The following is a 19016-nucleotide window of genomic DNA, read 5'->3' as shown; positions in this document are numbered from 1 at the left end:
AGAGAGTACAACACACTTAAATGATCACTCAATAAAAGCATAATTTTTTACAGGATACATACTTATAAAAATTAGCTGAATCTTAAAATTGGGTTTTCACCTTTCGTCTTTTGAACTCTTACTCCAAAATTTTCTTATGCAGAAAAAAAAAGCCTTTTAAAAACAGATTAGGAAACATTTGAGATTTTGCTTTCCAACAATTGTCCAGTTTGGGCTCAAATAAAGTCTTATAAAGATTAAAAAACAAATAAAGAAAAACAGATTATAATGATATTTATGCTAACAAAAACATTAAAGACCATATTTTGTTATTGAATTACAATTCTTTTAAGACTAATAATGTTTAATTTGAAGTCATTGCAGTGAGATAAATTATTATCCAGTGTTTCTATTTCCCCATGTTTTCAAAACACTCATCAATATTGTTCCCTAATATTAATCAAACCGGAGTGATCTCAGTTTCCAGCATTTGGCTCAATGGGAACAAGTTTCCTTACATCTCCAAGGGCTAAAAAAGGGGAAAGAACATACGAACTTGTCATCCCCCACCAGCCAGGGAGATTTTTTTTCTCTCTAGATTCAAAGGAGTACAATTAAACTGATAGGTCTAACTCAGTTTGGTGGTTTTTTTTATTTTGGTTTTTTTTTGTGGTTCGATGGCTCTCCGCTTCTCTTTGTATTCCTTTTATCTTCCAAGTTCCTCTTCCTCGCCGCCTCACTCGCTCTTCCAGGCCCCATTTCTTGAAGGTTTCAGAGTAGTGCTCTGTCCGATAAAAGAAAACGCATTATTTTCAAACCCCCTTCTGTGGCCACCGAGGGTCCCCACCCAGCCGCAGCCCATCGCCCTCCCCGCTCCCACCTGCCGCCGCAGAAAGCACCAGGTGGCCGCGGGGCAGGGTGCGCACCTGGAGAGGGTGGCGCCCCAAGACCGCGCAGGCGGTGGGGGAGGGGAGCCCGCTTCCTCCCCGCCCCCGCGCTCGGGGCGGTGACTCACCGCGGAGACCCACGGGCAGAGGTGAGCAGCCCCGACCGGCGCCGGGAGGCGGGGCCGCCAGGTCGGGCAGGTCCGCTCCGCCCCGCCCGGCTCCCAGAGTGCGCAGTCCCTCGGCGAGTGCGCGTCGTCCGTCCCGGCCCCGGAGCATCCTGCAGCGGCCTCTTCGCGCTCGCGCGCCCCACGCCTCGCGCCCCGGCCGCCCGCGGGCCCCGCCGGCCCCCTCCTTCCGCGCCCTCCTCCTCGCGCGCAGCATGGCGCCCCCCCAGGTCCTCGCGATCGGGCTTCTGCTCGCGACAGCGGCGGTGGCCGCGGCTCAGAAAGGTCGGGAGCGGAATTGTGGGCTTGGCCTGGGCTCGGGGTGGGGTGTGTTGGCTCCCGGCACCTGAGACGGAGATTTGGGGAAGGGGAGCGCGGCCGCGCACTGCCGTCTGGAGACCAGACCGCGCGGGGCGGGGCGGGCGGTGGGGGCGCAGGAAGACGCCCACTCGCGCGGGGCAGAGGGAGCAGCCTCGTTGGGCGGCTTTGCCGTCTTGTATAGGGAGGTGGCCGGGTCAGGGACGGAGGGACGGAGGGACGTGGAGGGGGCGGCGCGGGCAGGAGATGGAGTGGCCACGTCCGGGGATTCTTCGGACTCTGTGTGTGCGAAGCACTTGGGGTTCTGGAGGGGCCGAAACCGGGTGGGCCGGGAGCGCAGTCTTGGGCGGCGACCTGCCGCCCGCCCCTCCGGAGCACCTGCGATGGCCCCGGATGTGGGGCTCAGGAGGGGACAGGTGGCTGCGGGAGGCCACCTGCGGGGAGCTCACCCGGGCCGCTCCTCACCTGCGGGCGGGAGAGAGTCCGCCTGGACCTTGACTCCTAGGCGTTGTAGGTGTTTTCTTTTCTCTAAGGATCGTATAAGTAATGCCAGCTTTAGTGTAGGGGACCCAGAAATACCGATAACACTAAAGGGTAAAAAAACCCCATAATCCCGCCACTTAAAGAGAATTCCATAATTAATAATTGGGTGTATTTTCTCTTTAACCTTGCTCTAAATGTTGCCCTAAATCCAAACACGGTTTTATATCTTGATTTACACCCCCCACCCCCCATGCATCCAGAGTTTGACATTTTCTTTAGTGTTGGGAAACACTATTTATTTTTTTATTTTTATTTTTTTAAAATATATTTTATTGATTTTTTACCGAGAGGAAGGGAGAGGGATAGAGAGTTAGAAACATCGATCAGCTGCCTCCTGCACACTCCTCACTGGGGATGTGCCCCCAACCAAGGTACATGCCCTTGACCGGAATCGAACCCGGGACCCTTGAGTCTGCAGGCCGATGCTCTATCCACTGAGCCAAACCAGCCAGGGCGGGAAACACTATTTAAATGGTGACAGGATAGTCTATATCGTGGAAGGTCACACCATTATCCAAATGCCGGACGTGTAGTTTGACTCCAGTTTTTCTTATTCTGGGATAAACATTTTGGCTGTTATCATTTGTAAGATGGTGGGCAGGAGTACATGGCTATTGGCCAAAGTTTTCTCGAAAGGGTTTTATACCCTCACAAACAGAGCACAGCCTAATTAATTATCCTTTCAAAGTAATGCAGTTTAAACAACTCACGGTCTTCTAGATTTTGTCTGAGGTTAAATACTGAAATCCTAAAATCCCTTTACAGTGATGATAGCTGCTATAGGCCTGTGTTCAGAAAGTGTGTACATTATTGGTCTGTTTTAAACTTGACATTGCTTGGACATGAAAAGTGTGCTTTGAGCAGGTATAGTGCTTCATAAGATTTTAACTCTGAGGACAGCCACTATACTTGCTCCATTTTTTAACCCTAATATTTCGTTTTGTGCTGATATAGGTGGTTAGTATTGATTATAATTTAAACGGGGCAAAAATAAAGCCAACTTGGGACATGAAGGATTAATATTAAAATTCTTTGGTTTGCCACACTACTTTTGTTTTTAATGATTGCACTCTTAACCAGACAAAAGAAATTAGGTGGGCTTGCCATTTCGAGTTAAAATTTAATTTTGAGATAGTCAAGGATATAACTATTACACTGACATCAATAATCAGATGGGCAGCAGAGTTGGGTACCAGGGCCCCTGGCTGGTGTGGCTCAGTTGGTTGGAGCCTTGTCCTGTCCCATGGTCCTGTCCCATACACCTAAAGGTGGTGAGCAACCAATTGATGTTTCTCTCTCACATCCATGTCTCTCCCTCCCTCCCTCCCTCCTTCCCTTCCTCTCTAGAAAAAAAAAAGTTGGGTATGTGCTAGGAAACGCACATACAGAAGTGCTCCCAAATTCAATTGAAAGTATGTATTTTTTGAGATACCATATAGTCCAGCAGGTGCTGAATATGTTCCTATTAAACCCCAAAGCAAGCATCTCTTAAGAAAATCCGGGACCCGGGGGGGAGGAGGAAGGGAATGGGATTGTTGATTTTGGAAGAAGAGTCAGTAGCTGACAGGCAAGGGCTTATCTTACCACAGGAAGGAGGGAAGGAGCTGACCCTGGGACCAAGCTAAATATGATGTTTAGGTGGCTGTATTCTTGGTTTCGAAAATCAAAACAGCAATGTGTGCAAATTAGACTATATGTCTATATTAAGTTATGTCAGCCACTCCAACTGTAGCTGAAAAGTAAAACGTTCAGGACCACTTTTTAAGGCTTTGTGTCCCCGTAACTCGGACACTGTTATCACAATGTAATTTAGCTGGGACACCAGAGTCGATAGTTGGATTCACATTTTAAAGTGGGGTTTTTTTTCTTCCTAGAATGTATCTGTGAAAACTACAAACTGACCACAAACTGCTCTACGGACACGTATGGTCAATGCCGGTGTACTTCAATCGGTACACAACACACCGTCATCTGCTCAAAATGTGAGTAGAACATCTTCAAGGCCTTTCAGCTTTATTTTGACTTATATTTCTTTAATGGTGTGTTTTGAATTGGGAAGCCTTTTACTGGCTCAAATCTGAATCATGTTATTTTGTCAGTTATCGTACTCCTGACAGCTTCTTGTCTTTAGAAAGTGAGTGGGGAACATGCGAGTCTATAATAATCTTTGGCCCTGAGAGTTTGAAGTTAAATTAAAATTTCTTTCCTTTAAGAATAAAACTGCAGTTATTTTTCAGTATGATGTTCAGAGTTTTTTGTTTGTTTGTTTGTTATTGTAGTGGCGACCAAATGTTTGGTGATGAAGGCAGAAATGTCTCACTCCAAGTCTGGGAGAAGACCGAAACCCGAAGACGCCATTCAGAATAACGACGGACTCTACGATCCTGACTGTGACGAGAACGGGCACTTCAAAGCCAAGCAGTGCAATGGCACCACCACGTGCTGGTGTGTGAACACTGCTGGCGTCAGAAGAACGGACAAGGACACTGAGAAAACCTGCTCCGAACGAGTGAGGACCTAGTGAGTTGGGTTGCCTGTTCTATTTGTTTTTATGCTTTTCAGATTTGTTTATTTAAACTTACTTTTGAATAAGTAATACAATGTAATGATTTAGAATTCAACAGAGAAAAGGGCGTACAGTGAAAAGTCTCCATCCTGTCTCAAGCCCCTAGTTACCCAGTTTAACTTTATAGAACTGATTCACCAGTTTATCCTACAACCTTCCAGAGATATTTTATAAATTTACTAGCAATATTTATATTTTTTCTTTACGGTAGCATATGAAACATAATTTTCCTTTAATATTTTTACTCGACACTGTTCAGTATTTCAAAGTTGGGTTAATATTAAATGTATATGAATGATTTAAGCTACTTATGTATTTGCTCACTTATAGTGGTGTTTTTGTTGTTTTGTTATTTTTTAAAATATTTTTTATTGATTTCAGAGAAGAAGGGAGAGGGAGAGAGAGACAGAAACATCAATGATGAGAGAAAATCATTGATCCACAACCCAGGCATGTGCCCTTGACCGGAATCAAACCTGGGACCCTTCAGTTCACAGGCTGACATTCTATCCACTGAGCCAAATCAGCTAGGGCTCACTTATAGTTTCAAAGTGAGATATGGTTGTCTTGAGGATTATGTAATGAAAAAGAACAGAAACACACTCAAGCTACCATAAGCAAAAAAGGTTTTATTGGAAAGAACTAGAAACTGAAAAGGTATCAAGACCAAGATGGTCGCTCTCTACGCTTCTGTCTCCTGGAGTTTCGAGGTTACTTTTCTGTTTCTCTTGGTGTCTTTCTGTGTCTTCGCTGGACCTCAGCCCAACATGACCAGAGGCCAGAGAGTCAGTGTTAGAAAGGATGTTCCCTCCTGGATGAGTTCTTTTTTTAAATACAAGGAAAAGTTTATTTAGAAAATCACAGAGGTAGGAGAAGTGAGTCATAGAACAAATGGGCTCAGGAAACAAGTTACAGAGGCAAAGGAAGGACCCTTGGAGCTTAGGAGAAAGAGAGGCAAGGAGAAAGGGGTGGTGGGTTCTGGGAGAAAGGGTGGGGGGAGGTGCTGGGGTGCTCCATAGAGAGAGCCACTGGATGAGTTCTTTATGAAAGATCTGTGAGGGCCAAGGAAAAAATTAAAGGCATATCTTTTGCATAAATCCTTTTCCTGTTACCCCTACTAGGTTATTAAGAAAATAATATAATGTAAAAGTCTGAGCTGTTACAGTTAATACTGTCTTTTTATTTTACAGCTGGATCATCATTGAACTAAGACACAAAACAAGAGAGAAACCTTATAATAGTCAAAGTTTGCAGACGTAAGTGCTATTCAGTGTATTGTATTTACATGGTCGATGCCTCAGATCTTCTATCCTACATTAGAAAAACTAAAACAAGTCACAGTGCTTTTTCGTGTTTCTTCAAAGGATACTATACATACTATTTTTAATCTTATTTTGAAATAGATTTGTAAGAATAAAAAGATTTCTCTAGTACCCCTTTACCTAGATTCACCAGGAAACATTTGCCACATTTTTTCTTTATATGTGTATGTTTGTATGCATGTGTGTGTCTGCTTTGTGTATCTATCTAAGCATGTATGTTTCCCCCAGAACCATATGAGAGCAAATTGTAGACATCATGCCCCCAATCTTGTCCTTTACAACAATTTTTTATCCTCTGACCCAGGACCCAATCTAAGATTATGCATTGCATTTAGTTGTCATGACTGTTTTCTCTTCAATATGGAACACTGTTTTGGCCTTTCTTTGTCTTCCATGACCTTGATAATTTTGAAGAGTGTGGGCAAGTTGTTTTTGTTTTGTTTGCAATAAATTTTTAATTTATTGATTTTAGAGAGAAGGGAGAGAAAGAGAGAAACATTGGTTTGTTGTTCTACTTATTTATGCATTCATTGATTTGCTTCTTGTATGTGTGTCCTGACCAGGGATTGAAACCACAACCTTTGTGTATCAGGACAATGCTCTGACCAACTCAGCTACTCGGCCAGGGCCTGTTTTGTTTTGTTTTGTTTTTAATTTATTTTTTGGAGAGAGACAGAAACAGAGACATGGACTGGTTGCCTCCCATAACACCCCGACTGGGATTGAACCTGCAACCTGGGTATGTGCCCTGACTAGGAATCAGTATGCATTTAATACTGAGACCCTTCAGTGTATGGGCCACGGCTAGGCAACTTGTTTTATAGAATGTCCCTCAAATTTGTTTTTTCTGATGTTTCCTCATAATTTAGTACAGGTTATACTTTTTTTCCCCTTGGTTTATCACCAGCATCTATAAAACCAGTCCTAGAAAGGACATGATGTCACCTTGTTCCTACACTGGTGGTGTTAACTGGTTAAGGTTGTGTCACCAGGTTTCTCCACTGTAGTTACCATTTTCCTCTTTTTAATCCTATCTAATAAAAGAGCAATATGCAAATTAACCGTCACTTCTCAATAAAGATGGTGGCGCCCACAGCCAATAAGGAGGGAATATACAAATTGACGTGACAAGATGGCGGCGCCGGCTGGAGCCACGGAGCGGGCGGGAGGCTTGGCTTCCTTGGTTGCCCCAGCCAGCTCTGTGGTCACCGCCCAGACCAGCCGTGGGCAAACTACGGCCCGTGGGCCAGATCCGGCCCGTTTGAAATGAATACAACTATTGAAATAAAAGACCGTACCCTTTTATGTAATGATGTTTACTTTGAATTTATATTAGTTCACACAAACACTCCATCCATGCTTTTGTTCCGGCCCTCCGGTCCAGTTTAAGAACCCATTGTGGCCTTCGAGTCAAAAAGTTTGCCCACCCCTGGCCCAGACAAAGCCATAGTGGCAGGGTCGAGGTAGAGGCGGTTAGGGGTGATCAGGCCAGGAGGGGAGTGCAGTTGGGGGTGATCAAGCCTGTGGTGGGGGAAGTTGGGGGCGAGCAGGCTGGCAGTGGGGGGCAGTTGGGCGTGATCAGGTCAGCGGGAGGGGCAGTTTGGGGCAAGCATGCTGGCAGGAGTGGCAGTTGGGACCGAGCAGGCTGGTTGGGGGGCAGTAGGCGGCGAGCAGGCTGGTTGGGGGGCAGTAGGCGGCGAGCAGGCCAGCAGGTGGGGCAGTTGGCGATCAGGCTGGTGGCGGGGGGCGGGCAGTTGTGGGTGATCAGGCTGGCAGGGGGGTAGATGGGGGTGATCAAGCTGGTGGGGGGCGGCAGTTGGGGATAATCAGGCCAGCAAGGGGGGCCAGTTGGGGGTGAGAAGGCCGGGGGGGGCAGTTGGGGGCAAGCAGGCTGGCAGGCAGAGTGGTTAGGTACAATCAGGCAGGCAGGCAGGTGAGCAGTTAGGAGCCAGCAGTCCCGGATTGCGAGAGGGATCCCAGATTGGAGAGGGTGCAGGCCGGGCTGAGGGACACACACCCCCGCCCCCCCCACACAAATTTCGTGCACCGGGCGACTAGTTAATAAGTATAATCTGTGGGCAAGCTCTGGCTGGGTAGCTCACTCAGTTGGTTAGAGCATTCCAATAACTCCAAGGTTGCAGGCTCTGTCCCTGGTCAGGGCACATATAAGAAGCAACCAATGAATACATAAATAAGTGGCACAACACATTAATAGTTTTCTCTCCCTTCCTCTCTCTCTAAAATCAATAAATAAAAAATTTAAAAACTAAATAAATAAGTATAATCTGTGGGCAGACTCTTGATACCCTGTTTCTAATCAAAGTAGAATTCAATAGTTTAGCATCAATGGATGATTCTAGCCTGAATCAATTATCTTGATACTAGAGGCCTGGTGCACGAAATTCTTGCACTCGCGGGGGATGGGGGTGGCGGCGGGGGGGGGGGGGGAAGGTGGTCTCTCTGCCTGGCCTGTGCCCTCTCACAGTGTAGGAGCCCTGCAATCTATCACCCCAAAGAGGTAGGCCCCGCCCACCCATCCAGGGCTTCTCATGGATTGCCCCAAAGAGGTAGGCTGGAGCCATGGGCCCCGCCTCCATGCTATACACGCAGCATCAAGCCCCCACCCACCCGCACGTGCATGAAGCCTCCTGGTGATCGCTCGCTGTGGCGTGAGGGGAGACGACCGCATAGGTTTTTATTAGTATAGATTTGCCAAATGGCATAAAATTTCCAACAAGTTTGGTTATTGACAACTCCAGACCTTGACCTATCTGCTTAGTTAACAATTAGTGCTTCTTTTTTTTTTTTTTTTTAATATATTTTATTGATTTTTTACAGAGAGGAAGGGAGAGAGATAGAGAGTTAGAAACATCAATGAGAGAGAAACATCGATCAGCTGCCTCCTGCACATCTCCTACTGGGGATATGCCCGCAACCCAGGTACATGCCCTTGACCGGAATCGAACCCGTGACGTCTCAGTCCGCAGGCCGACGCTCTATCCACTGAGCCAAACCGGTTTCGGCGACAATTAGTGCTTCTTAAAAAAAATTAATTAATTAATTAAAATTTCTAAAAAGTATTTTCTTAATGTTGTATAGTACAACCATTTTTTTAAAAAAAACATGATTTTTAATTATTTACAGTGCACTCAAGGAGATCATCACAACTCGTTATCAGCTGGATTCAAAATATATTGGAAATATTCTGGTAAGTTTTGTTTTTGTTTTTTTAGTAAATGAGCTTTACAGAAAGTTGGTGAAGCAGTGTGGTTTGGATCTGATTTTTGGTGGTGATTAAATTTCATTTGAGTAACATTTTCAGCTCTGGGCACTTCATAAAGCAAATACCCTGTTTATTTTCTTTTATAGTCTTTGAAAACCTCAGTTTACCCTTAAAGCAAATGTTGTATCTCTTAGTATCCCAAACACACACCAGTCTTCTTACCCTGGCAAACTGCTCTCTGGTTGCTGTTAGCACACCTTTCCTTCTGGGTGCCTCGCTCCCATCTTCTCTCTTTCAGGAGGTAGTCCTAACCAGTTAGCTCTTCCTTAACTTTGTCAGCTCTGGTTGAAAATGCTTTAATAGTGTGATGGAACTCTTTTAAAGCAGTATTAATGTACTTTTAAGTTCCTCTAGATGAAAATTTATGTCATTTTTATTTTTAAAATATATTTATTGATTTCAGAGAGGGAGAGGGAGAGAGAAACATTAATGATGAGAGAGAATCATTGATCAGCTGCCTCCTGCATGCCCCACATTGGGGATTGAGCCTGCAACCCAGGCATGTGCCCCAACTGGGAATTGAACCATGACCTCCTGGTTTATAGGTTGACACTCAGCCACTGAGCCACACTGGCGTGGCAAAATTTATGTCATTTAAAAAAATATATTTTTATTGATTTCAGAGAGGGAGAGAGAGAGATAGAAACATCAATGATAAGAGAGAATCATTGATTGGCACTCCCCCTACTGGGGATCGAGCCCGCATCCTGGGCATATGCCCTTGACCTTCTATTACCCATCATTTATTCTATATTTGAGAGCTTTCTATGTCTTTGTCTTCCAAGCCTTCTATTGCATTTTAATTTGTATCATATTTTCTATTTACAAAAAGTTCTCTCTTAGCCTCCAATTGTTCCTCCCTTTCTATTTTTGCTTCATAGATGCAATGACTCCCCCCTCCACCCCCCAAAAAAACAATTTTTTCTTTTTCCTTCATTTTCACTGTTTATTCTGTACTTTCTTTCCTCTCCTTACCCTCTCTTCCCCTCTACCCCCTGGTATTTTGGTCTATTTTTCATATTAAAGACTTTCTTTGAAAAGAAATAACTTGCCCTAACCGGTTTGGCTCAGTGGATAGAGCGTCGGCCTGCGGACTGAAGGGTCCCGGGTTCGATTCCAGTCAAGGGCATGTACCTAGGTTGCAGGCACATCCCTGGTAGTGGGTGTGCAGGAGGCAGCTGATCAATGTTTCTCTCTCATCGATGTTTCTAACTCTCTATCCCACTCCCTTCCTCTCTGTAAAAAATCAATAAAATATATTTTAAAAAAAAGAAATAACTTTTTGGAAGGAATATGCTTTTTTGCTTCCTAAAAGCAGAATGTGGTAAATACATACTGCATTTTGGATTGTGTTTCATTAACATTTTAATTTTAATTTTAAAGTAGTTCTAGCCAAATATGATGCTCTAATATCTTATTCTAAAATCTTTTCAAGAGAAGAAAATTTTCTTTTGATAAGAAAACATGATTGTAATTATTATTTGCATTGCTGTTTCAGTTCCCTTGGATAGATTTAAAGACCTCCCAAAGATTTTTTATTTTTCCAAAGATTTTTAAAATTCTTAGTGATAAACTCAATTATCTACTACTGGAAAGGAACACTGATATGTGTAGATTATAGAAAATCAAATAGTAATTATTCTGATTATTGAATAATTATATATTCATTATTTCGGTTATGTTAATTTTAATTTGTATTTTTCAATTTCCTCCCCAGTATGAGAATGATATTATCACTATTGATCTAGTGCAGAATTCTACTCAGAAACTGCAGAATGACGTGGACATAGCTGATGTGGCTTATTATTTTGAAAAAGATGTGAGTATAATCTTCCTCGTCTTACTCCTTTGAATAGAAATGTAATGCTGTTTGTCATTCCTCAGCGGATTCAAGATCTTTCATCATCTGCTTCTCCACGTATAGACCAACCTTATCTCTGTTCTCCTAGTGGTTCTTGTGCTGCCATTAATGTCTTCTCTGTCACTCTTATCACCTTCCTTATATACCTTTCTTATTTGTTTGTATATTTATGCCTTTTTATCAAATTGTTCTACCTAGAATATCTTCACATAATTCTTATCTATTACCTCTCATTGGTAGATACTTAGTTTGTGTGTATAGTCTTTTCCCATTATTTTCATGAATAAGAGTTATGTGAGAAATGCTGTGTAGCTGGTATGATAAAATAGTTTGTTTAAGCTTTACATCCTTTTAAAAATATTTTTATTTTTCTAAAGTATTTTTTAAAAAAATATTTTTATTCATTTCAGAGAGAGGAAGGGAGAGGGAGATAGAGATAGAAACATCAATGATGAGAAAGAGTCATTGATTGGCTGCCTCATGCACGCCCCCTACTGGGGATCGAGCCCACAACCCAGGCATGTGCCCTTGTTTGGAATCGAATCCGGGACCCTTCAGTCCGCAGGCTGACGCTCTGCCCATTGAGCCAAACTGGATAGGGCTAAAATATTTTTTTTATTGATTTCAGAGAGGGAGAGAGAAATAGAAACATCAATGATGAGAGAGAATCGTTGATCAGCTGCCTCTTGCATGCTCCCTTCCCTACCGCCTCCCCAGGGATTGAGCCCGCAACCCGGGCATGTGCCCAGACCGGGAATCGAACTCGCGACCTCTTGATTCATGTGTTGACACAAAACCACTCAGCTACACCAGCTGGGCAGTTTATATCCTATAATATGCTAATTTTTTATATGAAATCTGTTATTTGCTTCAAAATAATTTGGTCTGAAGAAGGCGGGGGGTTGAGGGGGAAGATGGAAGGACAAGTAAAATAAGATTGACCTTGTGTTTTTATTGTTGAATCTGGTGATAGGTACATGGGACTTCATTATAGCATTCTTTCTACTTTTGTATATGTTTGAAAATTTCCCATAATATCTTTTTTTAAATTTCAGTGTATGAGACTGTTATCACTGAAACCATAAAGATTCTTGGCAACAGTTCTTTTATCTTATTGATTTGAGAGAGAGAGGAAAGGAGAGGCAGAGAGAAATAGACACATTGATGAGAGAAAAACATCAACATTGATTGGCTGCCTTCTGCATGCCCCCCACTGAGGATTGAGCCTGCAACCCAGGCAGGTGCCCTGACTAGGAATCAAACTGTGACCTCTTGGTGCATGGGTTGACGGTCAACCATTGAGCCACACCGGCTGGGTGGCAACAGTTTTTTTTGGTTTATAATTGACATGTAATTCCACGTGGCCAGGTTTTAAAACATATTTTAAATTGCTTTTCTCCTTCTCAATATAGGTAAAAGATGAATCCTTATTCCATTCCAAGAGAATGGACCTGAGAGTAGATGGGGAACAACTGGATCTGGATCCTGGTCGAACTGCCATTTACTATGTTGATGAAAAACCACCTGAATTTTCAATGCAGGGTCTAAAAGCTGGCATTATTGCTGTCATCGTGGTTGTGGCAATAGCACTTATTGCTGGAATCGTTGTTCTGGTGAGTATAGAACAAGTTAAGGATTTGTTTTTTTTAAATATATTTTTATTGATTTCAGAGAGGAAGGAAAAGGGAGAGAGAGATAGAAACATCCATGATGAGAGAGAATAGAATCATGGATCAGCTGCCTCCTGCAAGTCCCCCACTGGGGATTATACCCACAACTCGGTCATGTGCCCTTGACCGGAATCAAACCTGGGACCTTTTAGTTCACAGGCTGACGCTCTATCCACTGAGCCAAACAGGGTAGGGCAAAACAAGTGAAGTTTTATTTAAGGTGGTATTCTTTCAAGGAAAGGTGACATTATCAAAAGGCTACATCCATGTTCCAAAATGATATAAATGAAATGAAAATATTTTTTTCTTCTTAATAATTCTCTATAGTGAGTGAATCTATTGCATTTCTGGTCCCTTTTTATTAAAAAAATCACCTTAGGAAGCAAGGAAGGATACTAATCAGAAAAGCTTGTAGCTGTGCACCTCGCAGGTCAGTTAGGTTGTTGTCAAGCAGCAAATGTCATTCAGTTCTTGCTGCAAACAGTTCAACACTCCTGCCAGGATTAGTGCAAAATACCTGAACTTCCAGCCATTCAATGAGATGAGACGACACAACACAGATTAAGGTTAGCATAGCAAGAAGTTAAAAGTGATAAATGTGAAGCAAATTGAATTTATCAGTGCTTCAGGAGAAGGATGTGTCACGCGAAGGAGTGGGGTTTGTTCTAGAAATGTACGGGTGCCTCAGCTTCAGGGCATCATACCAGCATAAAAAATTCAGAAATAGATTTGAAGGTACTTGGGAATTTACATTGTCAGTTCAATGGGATTGTCACACTTGGCACTCCACCTGGAAGAAAACAAGTTGCATTGCAGTTTTCACCCCACCGGGGCCGACCACCTTGTCCACCTGTGTGAATGGCAAAGCACCTGGGAGAGGAGTCAGGCAGTGCATGTTGAAATAATCTGTGGTAAAAAAAACCAAGTAAGACAAGAAATCTGGAATCTGTGAGGGAAAAGCTATATATTTGACGTCATTGGAATTAACATCTGTATGGCAAAGATACTGTAAAGTAGAAAATATCGCCTTAGTTGGTTTTTGCTCAGTGGATAGAGCATCGGCCTGCAGACTGAAGGGTCCAGAGGTCAATTCCGGTCAAGGGCACATGCCTGGGTAGCGGGCTCAGTCCCCAGTAGGGGGCGTGCAGGAGGCAGCCGATCAATGATTCTCTCTCATCATTGATGTTTCATCTCTCTCTCCCTCTCAATTCCTCTCTGGAATCAATAAAAATATATATTTAAAAGAAAATATCAATGATAGGCTGGGGGAAATATTCACCATGCATGATAAAAAAAAAAAATTATGCATAATGTATATAGAGCTCTTACAAATTGATGAGGAAACTAAAGAAGGAATGGCAGCAGGTATGGATAAACAATTTACAGAAGAGGAATTCCAGATGGCAAAAATAAACACATGAAAGATTAGTCATAGGATGGCAGGTGCTAGGGCGCATAAAAAAAAAAAAAGATTAGTCATAGAAATCATTGGGTTTGTCCTGTTTAAATGAAAGTGTAAGTACATAAGGAAGCATGGTCAGGTTATATATTGCAGTGTTGCTAATAATGGTCAGTCTGCAAACAACCTGAACATAGTATATCCGTGCCATGGAATAAAGTGGCTATGGAAAAGAATGAGTTCAGTCTATAGCTTTTGATTTGGTAGGGTTCCTATGGCAGTACAGGCTGTGCAAAAATATTGCATGATTCTAGTTGATGTTTGTATTAGGATGGAACAGTATGTGGAAGTATGCACATCAGGCTTTTACATTTCATTAAAGATGATTCATTATTTTGATTTCAGAGAGTGTAAAAACTTCTCTCTTCTCTGCGTCCAGTTTGGCTAGAGAGCGGTCCGGTTCCTGAGTAAGGGCTGCTGGGGATTGAGAAAATGAAAGTAAGAGACAGACACAGATAGAAGGAAAAAGCTGGGGCCGGGTGGGACCACTGCCCTCTGATGGAGAGACAGGAACCCAGAGCCAATACAGCGTGTTTATTTTATACAGCAAAAACCAGGAAGTTTTACTAAAGGTCAAGACAAAGGAGATTATTCAAATTCTTGGGTGGGCCCGAGTCGTATTCATTCCTGGTGCTTGGCTGGATTTAGATAATGAAACCCACTCCCTGACACCTGGACTGAAGGTCAAGCTGACAACACTCCTGCCTCTGGCAAAGCGTGTTTCCAGGACGTGTTTTTGCCAATGCCACTGGATTCAGCTAACAATAATTAAAGAAATGCTCATGTGCCTTCCCAGGCGCTCTCTACAAGAGAGGAAGGGAGTAAGAGAGAGTAAGAAATATCAGTGATCGCCCTACCTGGTTTGGCTCAGTGGATAGAGCGTCAGCCTGCAGACTGAAGGGTCCCAGGTTCGATTCCAGTCAAGGTCATGTACCTTGGTTGCGGGCACATCCCCAGTAGGGGGTGTGCAGGAGGCAGCTGATCGATGTTTCTAACCCTCTATCCCTCTCCCTTCCTCTCTATAAAAAATCAATAAAATATATTAAGAAAAAAAGAAATATCAGTGATGAGGGAGAATTGTTGATCTGCCTCCTGCATGCCCCCCACTGGGGACCAAGCCCACAACCCAGGCATGTGCCCTGACCAGGAACCTAACTGTGACCTCCTGGTTCATAGGTCAGGCTGTTTTTATTTATTTTTGAGAGAGAGGAAAGGAGAGAGAGATAAATCGATCGGTTGCCTCCCACACGCACCTTGAGCAGGCATCCTTTCAGGCATGGGACCATGTTCAACCAACTGAGCCACACTGGTCAGTGCTTCAACCTTTTTCATCTTATGGCACACATAAACTAATGAATAAAATTCTGCAGCACACCAAAAAATATAGTTTTTGCTGATCTTAAAAAAAAAGGTATAATTTTTATTCATTTACACTGAATGACTGTTGTATTGGCCGTTGTCATTTTTTTGTTTGACAATCTAAGGGAAAAGAGGTCAGTGCCCCTGAGTAAGTAGCCAGGTATTGCATGTTTTTAACATTCTTGTGGCACACCGGTTAAAAATTGCTGATTTAGATCAACTTTTTGTTTGGGTAGCAGTCCTAAAATTGTAATAATTTTTCTTCCATTCAGGTTATTTCCACAAAGAAAAGAAAGACAAAGTATGAGAAGGCTGAGGTAAATGGATTACGTAATAAAAAGACCCTTGTTTAATCTTTTATTGCTGATAATCACTATATCTTCCTAGACACTGACAGGTCTCAATTACACTGGAGTCCTTTTGTAATATTGTCCATAGAGTCTTAGGAACAGTCTTACAATGCTCCCTTACCTAAATTTTCTTGCTCAAGTTTCATGGCAGACCAACTTACAAGGAATTCTGTCTCGTATAATAATGGGATAGGAAGCCTGTTACATATATATTTTTTTTTTACAAAGTGTTAACATTTAGTGGAGTCTTTTAGAAGCATACTCTGGTGGATTCATTTTAGAGAAACTCTATGAATAATCACCTGATTTATTGTCTTTATGCTAGTGAAATAATAATCATTAAAAATAAACTTAATTTATGTCCTTAATTTGTTGCATACTAACTAGTCATTGGTGTGAAATCTAAGTGTGAGATTGCTAGTGTGTTTCAGTCACTTGGAATTTGATACGAATACACTTGTTAAATCCATCAATAATATTTTCAGTTTACCCAATTTTTGTATATCTGTGTATTTTTGTAATTGTATATGTGGTATTTACTGATATTTTACCAAATAATACAGAAATGTAAAATAATATTGACAAAATCTAATAATGGAACTAGAAAGTTCTACCATTTTCTTCCCATACCATAATCATCTGGCTTACCTGGTTTGGTGACCGCTGGTCTAGGGGACTATCCATAAACTAAATCATATCAGAGATTCAGAATGACAATATAGTGTTGTGGTTAAGAACAATATAGACCTGGGTTTGACCTCTTATTAGCTGGACAAATTATTTAACTTCTTTAAGCCTCCATGTTTCCCTGTGTATAAAGCGAAGATAATAGTGCAGACTCATGAGGATTAAACAAAGTAATCCATGTTCAGTTTTCGTCTCAGGCTTGCCACAGGGCAAAATGTTTGTCGGGTGTAGTTGTTGTAACCATGTCTCAGTTCTGCCTATAACTAATTGTGTCGTCTGGGACTAGCTACTTACTTCTGAACTTCAATTTCCTCACCCATAAAATAAAAGATTGATAATAGAAAATGAATTGGTTCTGCCTAGATGTAAAAATGGCATACATGTAATAAAAATCTTATCCATTCTTAAAGACATTAGCTTACCTGCTACTTTCCCCTGTCACTTTGGCCATCTTCGCTCTCTAAACAGCAGTTTGAATCATGCACCCAGTGTGTGCTTCCTTGTATGATAACTTTCTTTTTTAAAATTTAAATATGTCTCATAAATGTGGAAGAGAAGCATCTTGCTTTCTCTTGGTTTTGTTTTAACTTTTCAGAAAGAACAAAAGATTGGAAAATTATTTTAATGTTTTCTCTCTTTTTTCTTCTATTGCAGATAAAAGAGATGGGTGAGATGCATAGGGAACTCCATGGATAACTGCTGTAATTTGAATAGTAACTAGAAGAAGGGAAATTAGCAGATGGACTCAGATTACAAATGTATGAACGTGGGACAGAGAAATCTTTGCAGACTATTTTATTAGTTAACATATATTTGTAATAGTGAAACCTGTACTCCAAATATAAAAGCTTGAAATTGACTTTACCAATCTTAAAATTGACCACAAGTGTCATGTATATGCAGTTCTGAAAGTCCCAGAACTTGGGCTGCACAGTTAAAATTATTTATACACAACAGTGAAGAGTGTGCATTAAATAGGCTTCCACAGTAGAGTTTGAATGACTGCCGACTCATCCATTTGTGATTGAAAGCTGCCTTCCTATTTACTTTTGAGTCTTGTACATAAAAGCCTTTTTTTATGAACTATGAAATAAACATTTTAAAACTGAATTTTCTTAACTTTGTTTGAATCATATAGAATCAAATTTCCTAGTCTATACATAAGATAATAGTTTAAGAAATGTTCTGAATGCTAACTACAAATTGGAGTTCTGCATGAGTCATGCATATTCAATATAAAATGTATAACAGTATGTAACCTCACAGAAAAATCAGTTTTATTCAAAATGAATCTAAAGATTCTGCTTAGACAAATTGACATTTTGGCAAATATACCCTTGAGGTAGAATTGATAGAAAATGTTGTGAACCATGAATTTTATGGTTGGTCAAGTTAGAAGCACCAGTTTTTCAACATGTATAATGAATAATTATGGTACAAATATGCAGGGTGGGGCATATGGAAAATAATACAAAAATTAATAAAGAATAATACAAGAATAAATTTTCACATACAACTATAAACCTACTTTTACCCCACCTGGTATTTTATATGAAGTTAAATATTTTCTTTTTGATAGGAAAATTTTAAAAATACTATGAAAATAACATGAAAGAAAATGTAAAAAGTATATTTAAGCATGATTTTTATCCCATCTGTAGTAGGTAGAATTCTAGGATGGTCCCCAAGATTTCTTACTCTGGATGTATATGCTCTGTACTGTATACATCATTCCCAGTATTAAATTACATTATATGGCAAAGGTGAAGGGATTTTGTAGATATAATTAAGAACCTAATCAGTTGACTGAATTCAAAGGGAGATTACTGCCTGTGGGCCTGACTTAATCAGATGATGCTTTTAAAAGAATGTCTAAAGGTGAACAGCAACAGCAGAGGTGCTCTCCAGTTAGCCTTAAAGCAAACTGCCATATTGCAGAGAGGGTCACCTATCAGGAAACGCCCAGCAGAGTCTCGGGGCTGAGGCCTCAGTCTCAGAACCATAGGAACTGAATTCTGCCAAAAACCAGTGAGCTTGGAAGAGACCCCAGCTCCAAATGACATAGCCCTGGCTGACATCTTCAGCAATCTTAAGACCCCAAGAAAAGGACCCAGTTATGCTATGCCTGGACTCCTGACCCATGGAAACAGATAAATGCTTATTGTCTTAAGATGCTAAATATGGTAATTTGTTATTAAGTGATAGAAATGGACATAGTAGAGAGTAGCAACAACTTTAAAGACAATAGGAATAGCAGATGTAGGGAGCAGCCCCACTACCTTAGGGCTGAGATAGGGCAGCACCCAAGAAAGAGACCTTTAACTGCCCCTAAGCCCCACACATACCCTGGGCCCCAGAGTTTGAGGGAGAGACAGAAAGGTCGCTGCAGTATGGCACTGGCATCACCGGAAAGTCAGTCTTGTGAAACTTGATGAAAATCTTCCCTCTAGAATAGGAGTCATCAAACTACAGCCTACAGGCTGGCCCGTCACCAGTTTTTATACAGCCCAGAAGCTAGGATTGGTTTTTGCATTTTTAAATGGTTAGGGGGAAAAGAATATATTGTGG

At 41.8% G+C, this 19016-nt stretch overlaps 1 protein-coding gene across 1 annotated transcript; it reads left to right on the top strand.

The window, feature by feature from the left end:
- The first annotated feature begins 1000 nt into the window (after positions 1-1000).
- EPCAM (epithelial cell adhesion molecule) lies at positions 1001-17558 on the top strand. Its single transcript, XM_081101233.1, has 9 exons — positions 1001-1315; positions 3766-3873; positions 4171-4411; positions 5648-5713; positions 8924-8987; positions 10780-10881; positions 12336-12536; positions 15684-15728; positions 17103-17558. The coding sequence occupies exons 1-9, from the start codon at positions 1246-1248 to the stop codon at positions 17142-17144; spliced, it is 939 nt and encodes a 312-aa protein (XP_080957359.1). The 5' UTR covers positions 1001-1245; the 3' UTR covers positions 17145-17558.
- Positions 17559-19016: the final 1458 nt, after the last annotated feature.

The sequence above is a fragment of the Myotis nattereri genome, assembly GCF_964212035.1.
Source record: "Myotis nattereri genome assembly, chromosome: 10".
NCBI lineage: Eukaryota > Metazoa > Chordata > Mammalia > Chiroptera > Vespertilionidae > Myotis > Myotis nattereri.
Note: the sequence above shows the minus strand (reverse complement) of the source record. Positions and strands in the feature narration are given on the sequence as shown.